The 14,372-nt window shown below is 46.7% G+C and overlaps 1 protein-coding gene across 1 annotated transcript; it reads right to left on the bottom strand.

The window, feature by feature from the left end:
* LOC104073362 (phosphatidate cytidylyltransferase 2) lies at window positions 1-8,797 on the bottom strand (the record flags this gene model as incomplete). The annotated part of the gene is made up of 12 exons (XM_009573087.1): window positions 1-432; window positions 1,113-1,216; window positions 1,834-1,953; window positions 2,261-2,413; window positions 3,359-3,427; window positions 3,760-3,847; window positions 4,878-4,960; window positions 5,727-5,785; window positions 6,201-6,340; window positions 7,076-7,173; window positions 7,584-7,680; window positions 8,649-8,797. Coding segments are annotated over 12 exons (1,290 nt in total), but the record flags the coding sequence as incomplete, so codon positions are not given.
* Between the last annotated feature and the right edge of the window lie 5,575 nt (window positions 8,798-14,372).

Genomic DNA, 14,372 nt, shown 5'->3' with positions numbered 1-14,372 from the left:
TTCAGCTCTGCCCACATACATCGAAGGTTAAGAACAGACCACGAGGACAGTCGTACCCTCCTACTTCACCCAACAGTCCTTCCAAACCTTAACTCCTTTTCTGCTACAAACCCAAGATTTGCTCATTTGAACCAAAGCTATATAAATATATTATTAAAAAAACCCACAAATGCAAACATTTACCAAGAAAGGAAGAAAAGTTACAGTGAAATGAGGCCTTGTTATTGTCTTAAATCAGGCAAGCCAGGAATTTCCTCGAGGAGGCTTGTCTGTTTTCAGTCCTGTTCCAATCGCCTGGCTGTCTATGCATCCTCCAAACTACCTAACATACCCTTGTCAACAAGGTGTGCTTTTAGCGTGTTGAAGATGTGGAGCTGCTGGTCTGGCCGCAAGGTTAAGAACTGCTGGATCAGTTTGCTTGGGTTAGGACCTCTGAAACACAAAAGCATCATTATTAATGAGTCACATTGCTAAACCTCAATGATCTGGGAACCCAAGTGCAATTTCATCAAAATAATAGGCATAAAATAAGAACCATGTTGCCCATTCCTTCAGCAGTTCTACCCAGGGAGCTTAACTCCATTTAAGACGTGGAAATGGATTGAAAAGGCACAGGATGCTGAACTGTAAACAAAAAAACCACCCCAAACCCAATCTGTTTCAAGAGGGTTGTGCATCTTCCCTTATCAGCAGATGCTCCCCCTCAAAAATCAAAGCAGCCACATAAAGACAGTTCCTCAACTCCTTCAGTACATCTTTTATGCACCTACAGGCTTTCTTCTATGCTTGGCTACAGAATGCTTGTTAACGCTAAAAAATTAGATTTTTCTGCTCGTTCAACTCTGGAAACCCTGTTCGAGATTCACAGGGATGCAGAAGGGACATGGAGGAGCTCCAGAGGGACTGGAATAACAGACCTTGGGAAATGGGGGTCGTGTTTCCAGCACCGTGCTAAAAGGTGCTTCCCATCTTCAAGCCTCCGTTTCCTCTCTTTCTTTGGCTCATATTTTTAGATGTTAATCTACTGGGGATAACAACTGTCTCTTATTACGAGCCTGTACATCACTTGAGTTTGACAGGGCCCCCAAACTTCACCACAAACCAATAAATACCTGATAAAGCTTGCGATGTACACGTTAACAAAAGTAGCCATCAGGTACTGACAGTCAAAGCGGTCCATGATACCTCCGTGCCCTGGGATTGTGTTGGCAAAGTCCTGTGCAAAGCAGAAGGGATTGTATTTAGCAGTCTCAAATGCCCATTACCTGTACTTGCTTATGTACCTCTATGCACGACACTCATACCCTTGCTCTAATTCTTCCCAGAAGGCAAAAGGCAGACTAAGAAGACATTTTGTTCAATCTCTCTCTGGTTTTAAAGGTTTCTCCTTTATGAAGACTACCAGTGCCTGAGAGACATCAAGGCTTAACTCAGATCTGTCACTCAAAGGTCAAGGAAGGCTAATGTTTATCCCTTGCAATGCTGTCTTGCCTTTCAACCTTTCTTAACCGAACACGGACTGTTTATACATAAAACCAGCCTGCAAGACATCAAGGGAAGCCTCAGATTACAAAATTTCCTGATGGGTCTTTCTTCCTCTACCTCAAGTTCTGCATCAAAGCAAGGTTTAGAATCACAGTTGAAAATTTAACGTCTCTCCCCATTCAGTCAAAAAAACTGGATCCTGCTCCAGCATTTTATCTGCGACTGAAGAAACCTCTCCATTCCCAAAGCTCACAGCCTGCCACTCCTTGGAGTGCAGGGACTGTTTAGAGTGGTAGCAACCATTTAGTCTTTCCTTTCTAAAATGTAAATTACGTTGATCATCCTCACCTTGATTTTGAAGGCCCTCTTAAATCCGCTAGCAAAGAAGCCTCCGAACGGCCCGATGAGGGAGGCGAAAGTAGACAGTGCGATGCTGTGGATTTGGAAGGGGTACATCCGGACTGTCTTCTGCAGAAAGAAAAACATGCCAGAGAAGGATTTTCAATGAGAATAGCACTGTCCACCGCTTGCCCCTCTTTCTGTGCTCTCCAGGCTTTAGACCAGCCGGTTTTCAAGTGGGTTAAGATCCCACCAGCCTTGGGACACTTCCTTTGGGCCTTCAACCAACACGGAGCACCACTAAATTCCCCTTTTTTCTGGATGTACCATCATCCCTTGTCATGTTCCTTCGAAGACCATCAAAATAAAGCCCTGATTTCTTTTCTTGGTGTTCCTATCCCAATAAATAAGATCCAATAAACAGAGAGAGTCCTACCCAGCCCACCACAGACTGCAGCACCAAGGGGATGTTGTACTCCTGTAGCTGGAACAGCTCGGATGGCTCACAGTCCACTGTGAAGCTGTTGGTGTCGTTGTTGAACTCCACCGGACAGGTGAAGCACCGGTACCCAGACATCACGTAGGAAAGCTTCAAGGAGAGAGAAAAAGAGACGCAGCAAGAGAAAGCAGGATTAATATTCTCCTGAGCAATGTGGCAGAGCCGGTCTCAAGGCAAAAGGCCACTCAAGGAGACACGGCGAGGAGGGAGCCACACTCCCAGCTTCATTAAGAAGATTACTCTCCTGAGAAGCAGTAATTGGCTAAAGGCAGAGTAAGCATTTTCGTTTAGTAAGTGCATCTGTTCAGCAAGCAGTGATCAGAGCCTCGTACAAACGGCTGAGACAGGCTGCACCACTTGCCTGAGACAACAACAGCAATTTTCAGACGCTTCTTTACAACAACTCTCTATACTGCTCAAGTAGCACAATGCAAGTCCTAAGTCACTGAGGTATCACTCAATCTTTTGCTTTTCTATTCTGAACAGGTTGGTCCTGCACAGGAAGCACCTTTTCCTCGGCCATTTGTTTTTTTAAAAGAACAGTTTTAACTCAAAACACGGTCATTCGTTTCAGGCTGCAGAAATCAAAGCAATTCAGAACACAGGGCAACTCACCATATCATTCCTTCAAACAGGTTGTGAATGATGAGGTGTGACTGGGTAACAACAATTAGCAACAGACACAGAGATCATCATAAAAACAGGTAAGAATATTCTAAGTGCACTGAATTCCCCCCACAGCCCTTGAAAAGATGCACAGCATTCATCCAACAGCAGCAGGAGAAAGTTTCAAGGACAATTATTGTAATGAACATGTCACAGGGTCTAACAGGGACTGAAAACTTCCTCCACCTGCAGGATCTGCAGACAGCACAGAGCACAGCCATGGACCAGTTCAAATCCTGGTCAGTAAGGAAAATGTGAAGTCTCTGACAAGAGCTGGGAGAGCTTAAAGCTTGACTGCATTTTTTAGACAAAACTGTCACCCCACGAAGGGAAAAGACCAATGAAATAAGCACCATGATTGCTACTTACCAGCAATCCAAACAAAACGGTGGCAAAAAATCCTCCAATAAAACCCTCCCAGGTCTTCTTTGGGGAGAGCTGCCAGAGAGAGAGAGAGAGACTTACAAACTGTACGTCTCCGCACACCGCTGCACACCTATGCAGCCTTTCTTTGCTCGTGAATTGCTGAGGCAAATAAAAATTGGTGCCAACAACCAACAAATAAGTGTTTGGTCAGAACCTGACACTAACATCTCCATCTGAAATGGTTCATTTCACTTCACAGCCTCGAAGATTGGGACATGCACCAAGTTTAATTTGGAGGCTTGCTTCAAACCCACAAAAAGCCACAAAACTGGAGACGAAGGAACATAGGACGAAGACCCAAAGAAGCAAAAAATGCGTGTTTTGTCCACCAAAGTGTTACAAACCTTGATGAGTGGGGTGCGGCCAAAGAAGAACCCGAACATGTATGCCATGATGTCATTGCAGATCACACAGGAAATTGGGACGATGAACCTAGATGGGAGAAGAATCAAACCAGCGGAAAGTGCCAAGATCAGACAACTCCAAGACTTAACTAAATACGCAGTTGCTTCATAAGATGCTTTGCAATGCCATCACATCAACGTCTCCCCCTCCAATGCAATGCAAGGAGCAACCACTTGAAGCTCCTAGGGAATGGTATGGATTCATTCATTCATGGAAACATTCAAGGTCAGGTTGGACTGGGCTCTGAGCAACCTGATCTAGTTGAAGATGTCCCTGCCCACGGCAGGGGGGTTGGACTAGATGACCTTGAAAGGTCCCTTCCAACCCAAACTATTGTATGATTCTATGAAATCTGGGGGGGTTACTCCAGTGCTCTGGACTAAAAAGCGGGTCGTGTACCCAGAATGGCATGTTTTAAGCACATTTTCTTTTGCCACACGTGACATGCTGTTAGAGAGTCGCCCCCTTTACCGCCCAAAGAGCCTGCATTTTAGCTGTAAGCAGGCGGCTCCCAAAGCACTCTGGGCTGGCTGTGGCGTGCAGAGGAACATGCAATCTTAAAGCGGACAAAATTAGTTCCTGGCTCTGCTGGTTTTGGGCAGACCACCAAAGGGGCTTCCCCTCTGCACAGCAGCTGGAGTAAGGTGGCAGGTTGCAATCTCCTTCCTTTTACAGTGCTGCTTTTAACATGATGCTGACAGCGTTGCCGCAAATCAAGTGCCGGGCAGCACTTTCCCATCCATTTGCTAGATGCGGATATAAAGAGAAAGCATCTACCCAAGCCTGACGCTGCCTTGAAAGGTCCCTGCACCCCACAGCAATTTTCAGACGCTTCTTTACAACAACTCTCTATACTGCTCAAGTAGCACAATGCAAGTCCTAAGTCACTGAGGTATCACTCAATCTTTTGCTTTTCTATTCTGAACAGGTTGGTCCTGCACAGGAAGCACCTTTTCCTCGGCCATTTGTTTTTTTAAAAGAACAGTTTTAACTCAAAACACGGTCATTCGTTTCAGGCTGCAGAAATCAAAGCAATTCAGAACACAGGGCAACTCACCATATCATTCCTTCAAACAGGTTGTGAATGATGAGGTGTGACTGGGTAACAACAATTAGCAACGTCACATGGGTCCATCCAAACTGGAAGAGAAGACAGCATGCAGTCCAGCCTGCCTGGAGACACTGCCCATACGCATCGCTGGCAGAAATCAGGTGCTGTTAGCTACCTCTCAGACAGAGAACGGTGCATGCACATGTGCATTTCTAGCATGCACCTTCACCACGACAAACACCAAGTCACGAAGAGCAGGGAACAGTCACCCGTAGTAATTTATGGGCGTGTTCTTCAGCTCAAGCCCAAAGGTGATCTTCACTGGGAAGACTTCTGCTGGACCAAATGCTCTTTAGCCCACCCTTAAACCATACATCTCACTCAGCCTTCTGACTATATAAGAAGAGGAGAAGACTGACAGATATCCAAGGTGCATCCCTGTGTGCTGAATATATTGGAAAGCAAAATTAGCTGCGTGAATGGTCAAACACGAGCAATGCCTTACTGATTGTTTGGGAAAAGGGGGGCATAGCCAATTAACCCTGGTGGCGATCTACCCGCAGTACAAGAGTCAAATAGCCTTGTGCAGTCCTCTCAGCTTGCAGAAAGTTTCTGAATAGCATCCACAAGTGCAGAGAGAAGAGAATACATGTTTGCAGGGACATTCGGTCAGAGCCACCTTCCTAAAAATACAGTCTGCTCACAGTAACCTTTCTTCCAGGCAGAGTTACAATGCACAACCGGCACAGAAGCATCTACTGACACGTAGTCCTCTACACAACATTTTCAAGCAGCCTACACTATTCATTCTTCTGCCTCCAACTGGGGGCAGCCAGGCCCTGCATTTAATCTTACCATGTAGAACTGGAGGCGATAGTGTTTCTTCACCAGACTCAAGACAAACATGCAGAAACCTGATGAGAGACAGAAGGAAAGTAAATGGTGGGAACGTATCTTCAACAGTAAGAAATACTTTTTTTCCATGACATTGCACAGCTCCTGAGGTTCTTTATTTGAGTAAAGCAGCAACGCGGAGTGGGAAAACGCACTACTCTGGAAGTCACAAAATATCTTTGCCTACAAGTAGCACTTAGACAGATGAACAATCAAGCCTGGCTGTCCCGTACAGATTAGGGAGTTTTCTTCTCCAGAGCCTCATGTAAGAGATTTGCCACCACTACTCTAACCATGCAGCCAAGTCACAGCATCACTGAAGAGCAGAGATAACTTGCTATGGATACTGCCTTGGACACAATACTCAGGACAAGTGTAGTCACGGAGATTTCTTCCCTCCAGACAAGATTAACCAACAGAAAATGTGGTCTCTACCTGTTAGGTATAGGGCGAAAGAAATGAAGCGGTGGTATTTGCTGAGAATTCGCAGGGGCTCCTCTCTCTGAACCAGGGTGAAGAAGTAATCTGTCACAGTCTCACCATAGAAAAAGTAGTTTACGCAGAGCAGGAAGTACCTGTGAAGGATGCAGATGCTCGTTAGCAGGAACCCTAAAAGGCTTCTGGAGAAACACAGAAAGTGACTGATCTCTAAGGTCTTTACATTACTCTGGTACACTGCAAACAAAGCCTTCAAGTGACAGCCAGAACTTTATTTCTCCCAGTTTAGAAATGTCACCTTCATTTAAACTAGCGGCTGCATCACTCAGCTTCACTTTGCGATGGATCACACCATCCAGGTTCGGTTTTGGCCTTCTGATGCACAAGGACTTTCTGCCTTTAGGTGGCACTCCTCAACAGGCCTCTGGGAGCTTGTGCATCCTAAAAGCACGCGCTCTGGGCTTTCTGGAAGCATTGCTCCTGCCCTCTCCCCAGCCCTTATGTCCCAATGTTCAGCCCTGTTTCACAACCACCTAAAAACTCCCATCCCACCCATGCAACCATGTCTGTCTCTAAGTGGTGACGCCTGCCAATGCTGTCCGTTGCACACATCATGGGATTCAAATCTCTGCGCTTCATTAACAACAGCACAAAGTGTATCAATATGGGCTTTTTCAAGATATTGATCTATTAGGATTTGTGGAGGCTTTTCCTTTACAAGAGCTACTAACACATGACACTGGTCAACACAGAGCAATCTCAAGGTCTCTGGTTTGGAGGTAGCCAGATGATCCCCTTCCTGCCTGTCTGCAATGCGATGAAGCGTTACTGCTGCACACAAGCCCGGGGAGGGGAGCAGCCCCCTCACTCACCAGCTGAGCGTCCTGAACCAGGGCAGGTCATACGAGTGGTACACGTTATAGCCAATAGTGATAATCTCATGGAAACATTTGATCTGGACACACATCACCTGCACAAAAAGACATCTGGAAGCTGTAATACACGTTGGTTAAACATCTCTTTCCTCAAGGAGATAAAAAACAGGCATGTACAGGGCAAAAGATACTTTAGCAGTCGCTATCAGTCTGGCAGGAGTCTCCTAATCCAACATGGGAAGCTCACCATGTTGTTTTTCCTTCCCCTTTCCTCTGGAGGAGGTTTCTAACAACTCTTTGTATTAGTTTCAGTTGCAGCCAAACGCTGACCGCCAGGGCAGGCAGTCACAGATTCCTTCCAGGTTTCCTCCACGGAGAGAGAAATCCAGCAAGCTGAATAAGGACCTCTAAAATATGAGGCTCTGAGGTGCCCACCCTAGCAACGGTTCCAGCAACCTTCCCCCCCATCGCTGTGAACGTCAGGGCATCTCTCTGGAGCACTTACTATCGTCATTAAGACCATGGGTCCCAAGTAGATGATGATGAAGAAGAAGGTGATCATTGCCAGCGTGAGGATGCCTCTTACCCACCAATTCTTCCATCTAGGCCATAGAGAAGGAAAGACGTTAGAGAAAGTCAAAAAAAAGCAAGGAAGCAAGACAGCATTTCTGCTCTTTGCACATCACAGGAAGGAAACCGAGCCCTGGAAACCCCAAGTTTCCTTTCAGTGCTGCAGAGAGATCTTGATCCACTGATGAAGGCCTGGTTGCAGCAGCTGCAAGGCTACAGCTCAGCTCAGTCTTCCCTGCTATGAACTTCACTAAATGCAGAAAGCGTTAGCCAGGTGCAGAGCACTTTCAAGGGCACTGAAACGGGGCAGGAGAGCGTCTGTTCCTGTTCTGCTACAGGTTTCCCACACCTTGGACAAGCTGTAGGTTAAGTTGAGATAAAATGGGGACCCCTCTCTGCACTCCTTTTCAAGAGGAGACATGGACCCCAGCGTGTTGTACCCTCGCTACTCTCCAACAGATCCTCCCTTGAGCCTCTCCCATCCTCACAGCACACTCAGGAGAGACACTTTCTCCCGTGATAGGAATAAGATGCTTTTCCCCCAAAGCGGTCTGTAGAGAACATTCCCCGTCTGTTCTTAAATCTTATCAGCATGCTTTTCTTTTTTTTTCCTGCAGAAGTAGATCACACCAGTGGTTAAAAACCATTGTAGTTGAAGTCTTTGCTGAGAGTGCTGTCAAAGCTAAACGCAACTGTCTTCTGCCCCACCCAGGCCTCTTTTCACCTGCCAAGACCAAGCAGGCAGCGAGGCAGCCCTCCCACAGCACTCCTCCGCCACCGCTCCTCTCCCACGCACAGCAGCCCCGAGCGTTGTGCTCTGCTCTCCCCGCTACCATCAGCGTCATCTTCTGTTTCCCGTGGCGTCGGAGACACCTTCCTGCTTGCAGCGCTTCCGAGAGCTGCGTATTCAGCTTCCAGCAGGCACTGCTGGGGCTAGGAAAGCCGCAGTGAAGACGCAGGGGCCCTGGCAGCGAGGGGAATGATGCTCAGTGAGTGGTACCTTGAGGACAGGTTGGAGAGAGCTCTGTTCAGGACCTCTGGAGTGTCATCCGATGTCGGCACCGGGGGCGATCCTCCAAATTCGGATTTGCTTTCGCTGTCTGATGCTGTCTCTCCATCCAGCTTGTTCTCAGACTCTGACTCCTGCAACTTAAAGAGAGACAAAGAGCTTTACTAGACACAGTGCTGGCACTCTTTGAAGAAACTCAGACCAGCCCACTGGATGCAACACCTACCACCACTCTGCTTCTGCATAAATGAGAGAAAGAGGAGAGGAGAATATTCTGGGTATTACATGGGGTTATACCCATGAGAAACAACATCAAGTGGTTTAGGTGACATACACGATGGGGTTTACTCTCCATCAGTCTCAGCAGCAGCTACAGAAAACGATCTATTCCCTCTGAACAGTTAAAGACGCCTTGATTAATAAGTATCTCCAAGTGCAGCAAGTGCTTAAGGGACACAGGCTTGTTAGCACGAATTTTTACAAGGTCTCCCAGTCCCCAGGCAGATCTCCAAGTATGCAACATTGCCCAAGTAAGACAGAAAGAAAGGCCTCCAAGTAGACAGGCTCAAAGCTTCCAGACAGACTTTTCAAGTGCTGACTCTACATGTGGGCACTAAAAATAACACGGAGCCCATCCTCAAATAGCTGAAGAGGAAGAGCATGGCTTATCGCTCAGGCCCAACCATCCTCTCTGGTCACTGAAGAAACCTGATGTACTGGAAAGAAATACACGTGCTTTCCCCGCCCCTTGTACTGCTCCAGCACTTAGCTCAGAGCAAAGTCCTGTATTTAGGGGGTGAATAGGCGAGGCAGGAGGTTACTGAAGGCTCTGCAACAAGCCAGTGGTGGAAAAAGGATTATGAACGACCTCCTGGCTCCCAGGCAGTCCCATGCCCTCTCCCCAGCAGCAGTTTTTCCTCCGGTCCAGCTCCTGAATGGAGAACGAATCCAAACTTCCACGTTTTTGCCCCTCATTTCAGCGGCAGAGCTTCATCCTGTTCCTCAGTCCTTGAAGCAAGGAAGGAAAACGCCACTCCCTGGGGAGTGCTCGTGCATCGGGCACAGCCCCTGCATTTGGCCTCAGACCATGGGCTATTTTAAAACTCCCGGAAAAAAGAGCGGGTTTGCAGGAAAAGCAAGGAGGGAGCCAGGCTGACAAAAGCTGAGAGCTCTGCAAAGCAACTTCATCCCTTTGGGCTCCCAGGCAGCGCTGCCCCGCGCTCGGAGAGGGGGGGACCCCCACCAAAACAAGCATCCGCTGGGACTGGTTTGGTGTAACCAAACCGAGGGGTATTTGTAGTTCACTAGAGCGGTAAGACTTGAGTAGCTCCCTTATTTAAGGCAGGAAAAGATAATTATTCCCCAAGCTGTGATGTATCAATGGCTGCAGGCCAGGTTCTTAAAACAGACAAGGACAGCTAGACACCGTCAGGTGCAGGCAGCTAAAAATACGACGGTGTTGTCAGAGATGACTTCCGGGGACGAGCGAAGCGCCGGCCATCGCACCAGTCGCACCCTGCGTCGCCTCTTCCTCGCCTTGCTCTGTGCTCGCTTCTTTCCATTCCCTTTGGGAAGGAAGAGGAAAGCAAAACTAAACACCTCTGCCAGCACTCACGTGGGTTTGGAGAGCCGGCAAAGAAATGCAACTTGGCTTTTTTTTCAGCTGTTGTTTAACTGACCTGTAAAATCCACTTGTCCCTCGGACTTCAGAGAGATTTAGTGCCATTTAGCTGTGAACACACAAAAGATCCAATCCCTAAGGCAGCTGCAAACGGCAGCAGGCAAAAAGACTGGAAATTACAAAACTCCCTGAAGACCATGAGTTTGGCATCCTATAGCAGAGCACAGGTCAGGGGCCCTGTTCTTGAGCAGGTTTTGGGAAATCAGTGCATTGTATTTAGCTACAGTCTATGTCTCCACTGCAATGCTTTCTCTATGCTTTCTCCAGGAAAAGGATTCTCTGAAGAACTCCCCTGTGAGCAATCTAAATAACAGAGAAAAGCTTCAGCTCCAGCCTGACCAAACTCAGTTTCTCCTTCTGGTCTTCTAGATTACGTTTAGGAAATGGGGGCTTTTCTTCTCTTTTCTAAAAAAGAAAAATGAATGTGACTGATTCAAATCAAATGGGCAAGGAAGTGCTTAGGTACTTAGGGCAACCACCATCATCTGTATAGGCTAAACCCAAAAACCTCAAGCAGATTTCTAATGCAGTCCAAGTATCCATCATCTCATGATAAGCAAGTCGCAGGCTCGCCAGCCCTGCGATGAAAGGACTAAGCATTGAAATGAGGAAGCAGATCCAAGCCAGCATCCCTGCATTTTATTCCCCAAAGCACTAATATTGCAAGGCTAAGCGCAAAGCAGGCAAATTATTCCTTGCCTGTAGCCCAGAGGGTCAGAAGTTTCGCAAAGTGCTCAGAGACCAAAAGAAAGGGAAAGACCACTGATGCCCTCCTCCCTTCCACTCCTGGCCAAGAACATGAAGGATGAAAGCAACTGCATAGCTCAAGAGACAGAGGAATTTGCTGTTCCAACGGAGCTAATCTAACAGCTGCTGGAATGGGCAGTCCCAATCTCTGCCATAGCCCAGCCGATGATTTCTTGCACTAATTGCAAGACACCGATGTTGCAGCTAAATGGATGTAAACCGCATCACCAGTTTCCTGATCCACCGATTTCAGTGCAACGCCAAACCAAATCTCGTGCTGCGAAGCGTTTTGGTCTCCAAGAGCAGGAGCAAAGCCTCGCTGGATCAGTCCAATGGCACACGCATCCCGCTGTTCCCCTCTTCATCCTCAGCAGTGGGAACAGGAGAGGTTGTGCAACGGACATGCAATACCCACAGCTCCAGCAAACATTGCCACATTATTTCCAGAGAGTACAAAGGCGGCAATCAAGAGGTTTGTCAAGATAAAGGGACGTTGTTAGGGTTCAGCATTAGATGTAGGACTTATTCCTGCCACATGTCTTGCTTGCTCAATTTAAGCCTCATGGGAGCTGAAAGAAAACATTTTCCCTGTTGGAAGAAATTGCCAGTCAAAGTCAGGGCTAACATACATTTTAACATCTTCATTTTGAAAACAACTGAGCAGTGTCGGGAATCAGCTCTTCTCCCTGCTTAGATCTCTCTCTGAAACAGAGTGTTGAGATTATATAGGGCATTGTGCCGATACAGGCTATGGAAAGGACTCAGTAATTGACACTATTTTTATACCTTTTATGCAAATTGCAACCAGCAGCCTTACAAATCACCAGTTTAAGCAGCTGAGCGGGGTGCTAAATAACTTGTTTAAGCCTCAGCATGATGCACCCTGGTCTGGGCTACTTAATCCAGCTGTGGCATTGAACACCCTCCCGCACGTTTCCACTGCTATCTCGCTAGTCCTCCAACCGAGCCAGACAGATCCCCGTCCCCGAAGGATAATCATCAGATAGCAACGCTTTCCGCAAAGCAGCTTGCAGCAGCAAGCAAAGAGTGCAAACCGGCACAGACGACAGTGAGTGATGCTCGCCGAGGGCTATCGCTGATGAAAATTTAAGCTCATTACAGAGTCAGTGCTTCTGCAAAGAGCTTGTGACTGCAACGGGCAGGTTTGGGCTGTGTTAAGCCACAGACTGCAAACAGAGTTTCCCGCAATGCCAGTACAAACAGCGTTTCAGGGAAGCAGGGTCTAATAGATGGTACTCTGTCACCAATCCTGCTGCTCCCCTAAGAAACACCAGGTTTCTGATGCCTCTTCTGTGCTGTTTTCTCCTATTTCTGCCCTTGAAACAAAAGCCTGGAGAGACTCAGGCTTGCAGCAAGTTAACCCAGAAATGGTGACTTGTCTCCTTTCCCAGCCACTGGACCGTACTCTCTCCTTTACCCTTCCATGGACCTTTTTTCTGCCTTTTTTTGGTTGTTGTTTAGGTTCTTCCTAAAATCGAAGCTATTTAGCCACATGCTGATCCTCACATACATCTGATCACGCCTGAACCAACTATGACTTTGAGGTAGCAACTAGCACAGCACGACACTGGTACTCAAAAGCTTCCATCTTGCACCAGGGTCTCATTGAACCAGATGCTGCTCAGACAAATGAAAACGCAGCCCCGTCACCTTTCAGCAATCCCACCACTTTCCACTGGTGCTCCTGCACTGGGACATAGCTGTCTCCAGCTGTATTTATTCCATATTCTCTTATCACACCTCTCCCTCACCAATTTTTCCTGTTAGTTCAGTGGTTGATATTCCTCTGCCTCTCTCCTCCCAGGCAGAAGGAGGGCAGAGCACTCAGTGCAAACGTGTGCCAGGATGTTAGAAACCTGTGTGCATGATGCAGAGCCGGGAAACAATTAAAACCCATTAGTAAGAGCAAAGCAAGCTTTCCCTCCAGTTACCTTGGAATCTGGCTTTATTTTTCCGTTTCTTTTACAGGGTAAGCATTAAGTCTATTAAAACACAATCAGATGCAGTAGCTTTTACTGGCTTTTTTTTCCAACATGGAGTTATTGAATTGAAGAGCTCTTTTTTGTGCAAATCTGCCTGTCCGGCACTGTAGGCAAGCCCAGTGCTCCTTCTTCAATTTATCATCTCAATATTGAAGGCTTCTTAAAGAATCAAGGGAGTAAGTAATGCAGGAATAAAATCAAGATAGCAACGTACATTTTATCCTAACTCACTCATCTCTACGCAAGTCATGAGGAGAAGAAAGAGTAGACCCCACAGATCTCTGTGAGGTCTGTTTCTCCTGACTGATGAACCAGAGCAGACGGAGGAAAAAAGCCAGATACCTACTTGCTTGTTATATTTTTGAAATCAGTAGATCTAAGCAACATTTGTGAACAAATATCACCCCAAAGAAAGACACACAGAGAAATGAGTCGTCTTAGCTTTCTTTAAACAACTCCTGCAAGCACGCGGTAAAAAATTTGGGCTCACATTTTAAATGGCTTTCTCGCAGCAGAAGCTGTGAGCGCTCGGGTTTTTTGCCCAAGTATCCATGACATGATCTCAGTTGTCATAGAAACAAGTCGGTTATCTCCCTGCCAAAAATTTTCTGCCCAATACAGAGATACAGTTAAGTATTCAATGCTGATGGTAGATTCAATTCAATGGTAGATTAAATTAGTTCAAGAAATCCCATTATTTGTGCACCTTTCTTGAAGCAAGGCGCTGTTTTATTTAGACTTCCTGCCAGATTTTAACAAAAAGCTGTGACGGAAAATGGTAACACGCTGCTGAAGAGAAAAATATAGTTGCTTTTTCAGGCAATAAAACTGACAGCTAGAACAACAGGGACCAACTGTACTAAAACCTCTACTATTCTCACCTCTGAGCACTTTCACAAGGTCAAGGCCAGTATAATTAGTCTAATGGATACAAACCCAGCGGCCTCAGTTATGAAAAACTCAATGTTTTTCAAAAGTGGTTTTACTTCTTATGTCCGGGAAACTGTCTGCTCCGTTCCCCTCTCCCCTTCTTCACTGCTTTACCCACACGGCACCTGCCCACCTCCACAGCCAAACCCACCTCAGACAGATCCACCAAGGTGACATCAAGGCAAAAAATCACCCCGTTGCTCCCTAATTACAGGATACTCTCTTTTAGAGGTTTACAAGCTCAGAAGGGTGAAACAAGAGAGAGAGGTTTGGAGACCATTAACACTAAAAGGAAGAAGCAAACAAGCGTCCAGGCTTGATTGGTACTAAGGTCCCAAAAAACCATTGGCTTTT

Source organism: Fulmarus glacialis, unplaced genomic scaffold (assembly GCF_000690835.1).
Source record: "Fulmarus glacialis isolate BGI_N327 unplaced genomic scaffold, ASM69083v1 scaffold27942, whole genome shotgun sequence".
NCBI classification, from domain to species: Eukaryota; Metazoa; Chordata; class Aves; order Procellariiformes; family Procellariidae; genus Fulmarus; species Fulmarus glacialis.
This window is presented reverse-complemented; position numbering and strand designations above follow the sequence as displayed.